The 2528-nt window shown below is 36.2% G+C and overlaps 1 protein-coding gene across 1 annotated transcript in view; it reads right to left on the bottom strand.

The window, feature by feature from the left end:
- The window catches only part of PDCD6IP (programmed cell death 6 interacting protein), a 34648-nt gene that overhangs the window by 15078 nt on the left and 17042 nt on the right, over nt 1–2528 (bottom strand). Inside the window, exon 7 of the mRNA XM_010001707.1 lies at nt 2007–2107. Coding sequence (XP_010000009.1) covers nt 2007–2107 — 101 coding nt within the window. The remainder of the gene's footprint in view (nt 1–2006; nt 2108–2528) is intronic.

The raw sequence follows: 2528 nt of genomic DNA, 5'->3' as shown, positions 1-2528 counted from the left end.
ATGGAAAGAGGGTAAATTTGGAATAAAAAGCTGTCTGGGAGGCCTTGCAACTGGAGTCTGAAGCATCAAGTCAACCTCTATTTCATATTCCTAAACATGTAACCGCTCTCAGAGCTGGTGTTAACTCATGGAACCAGGAAGCCTTATTATGTTTTTCCAAATAACTGACAAGCTCACTGTGCAACTGAACAGCGATGTCTATAGCTTAGAAAGGTCCACAACACAAAAGACAAAGAAATCATAAACATAATACCTAAGTGAGTAATTGGCCCAATCTGTAAAATGCCACAAATGCATAAGAGAAAATACATACATACATATCATGTTGCAACCAAGGAAGGTACCAATTTAACTTGTAACACATTTTTTTTTTTCCCCCCCAAAAAATACATAAAGTCCCTAACTGGCCTAGAAAGGCATTTGTGTAACTGATTGTTTAAGAATAATAACGCATAGTTTTATTTTAGTACAGTAGATGTTACACATCCAGTTCCTATCATTATCAAGATTCTATTCTGCATTAGGAACTTTGTGGGGTGGGAGTGGAATAAAAATTACCTGGGTTTTGTCTTCCCCAGAGGAAATAAACGTGCCTTTAGCAAATAGTTTGGCAACTATTTATCTAAAATTGTATATAAATTTTTCTGGGGGAGACTTATTGCCACGTTCCAGTACTTAAAGGGTGTCTACCCAAGAAGATGGAGACTCCCTTTTTACAAGGGATCACATGAGAAGGACAAGGGGAATGATTACAAGTTACTCCTGCAGGAGATCTGGGGAGATCCCAATTGGACATTGTAAGAAATTTTTTCACTACGAAAACAGTTGGACATTGGAATAATTTCCCTAAGGGACTGGTGGATTCCCCAACACTGGAGACTTTTAAAGACTGAGCTTGAGACAAGGTTCTGAGTCATCTCGTCTAAACTGTGTTTCTACCAATAAAAGTTAAAACAGATGATCTTTGAGGTCCCTTCCAATCTGGCGTTCTATGATTCTAAGCTAGAGGACTAGACATCAGCCACTTCCACTTATCACTGGTAAAAATCTTTTTAAGTTTTCTATATCTTTGTATGAAATCTAAGGTATTTCACAATTTATTTGTAACAAGAAAGACCATTGCAAGCTGAAATAGTTAGAGTTTTGAAACTAATAATGAATGGAAAATAACTGCAAATTAGCAACAAGGGAAGCTTCACAGGGACATTCACAAAAAAAGCATTATGGATGATAAATTCCTACTTAGGTATAAATTTCAAGAATCGAACAATATCAAAAGTAAGTAAATCTTATCCAACTTTTGCATTTGTAACACTGTACAAAAGGTTTTCTACTATCTTATTCTTTGGACATAATTGATAATTTCATACACTGAAAACCTGCTGATTTTATATAACTGTTATATATTCAAAGAGTATGAAAACTAGATCCTTCTGCATCTTCCAAAACCAACAGCACTCAAAGCAACAATCAAGACTGAATTGAGATAATTCAAAAGTATCAAGGTTTTTTTGGGGTGGGGGATGAGGAGAAGGCAGGCAGGACAGAGGACACACACTGACTTCCAGTCACATTTTTCATTAACAAGTAAGCGAACAGTACCACTATATTCATGCTGTCAACATGAGAGCAAATTTCACATGAAAACATTGAGACTAGAAGCCAATTAAGCCCCATTAGAAGGTGTTAGTTTAAAAAACTGATTTAGTAAGGCATTAAGTACTAAGAAGGTATCCCTAAACGCTATCATAAACATTTCAAGTTCCCTTTAAATGAAATGCGTTGCAAGTAAACACACCTCATGTAATAAAATTTTAGCTAAGAAAACAAACCACTATCTTTTTCTCCTAAGTTCTTCAGTGTTACAGATTTCTTTCCCTGAAACGTAGCAATATGTCAGCTTTTCTTGATAATACATTTTAAGTGTATTTCATCACGTACACTGTAAGCAATAACAGCTATTCACAATAACAGCAAATCCTAGATTATTTCCATGAGTTACTAACCTTGGGCAAAGTATCTTTATATTGACATTGTTTGTAAGCATCACCATAGTAATCTGCAGCTTGATTAGCTAGTTTAGCTATGATAGCATCTTTCATTTTATCTGGAAAGAAGAGGAGAAAAAACAAAGCACCATTATTATTATCATCAGCTTTTGTGAGTGAACAGGTGACTTCATCTTCAAACAGCAACAACTGCATTTTAAGGCTATAACTTTATATTATATCTCAAAGGTGGGATCCTATTCTTGACATCCAGCTGCAGTTTCCAGATTTTCCACTGCTATCATGACATTGAAGGTTCAGTCAGCTGTACAAGAAATTTTTTGGCAGCTGCTGGCATTTATGAAGGATTACAAAGGACACTTTACCTCAGACCCATGGCAAGCTGCCAATAAAAGCTGCAGTCCCACTCCAACTCTGGCAGCTTGTTCCCAGCCCTTCCCTTGTGCCAGCATAAGCATTTGTGCAGCTACAGTCAAAGAATTTGCTGCAATCTAGTTAGCAAAAAATAGTTAATTTTCA

Source organism: Chaetura pelagica, unplaced genomic scaffold, assembly GCF_000747805.2.
Source record: "Chaetura pelagica isolate M959 unplaced genomic scaffold, ChaPel_1.0 scaffold657, whole genome shotgun sequence".
Lineage (NCBI taxonomy): Eukaryota > Metazoa > Chordata > Aves > Apodiformes > Apodidae > Chaetura > Chaetura pelagica.
This window is presented reverse-complemented; position numbering and strand designations above follow the sequence as displayed.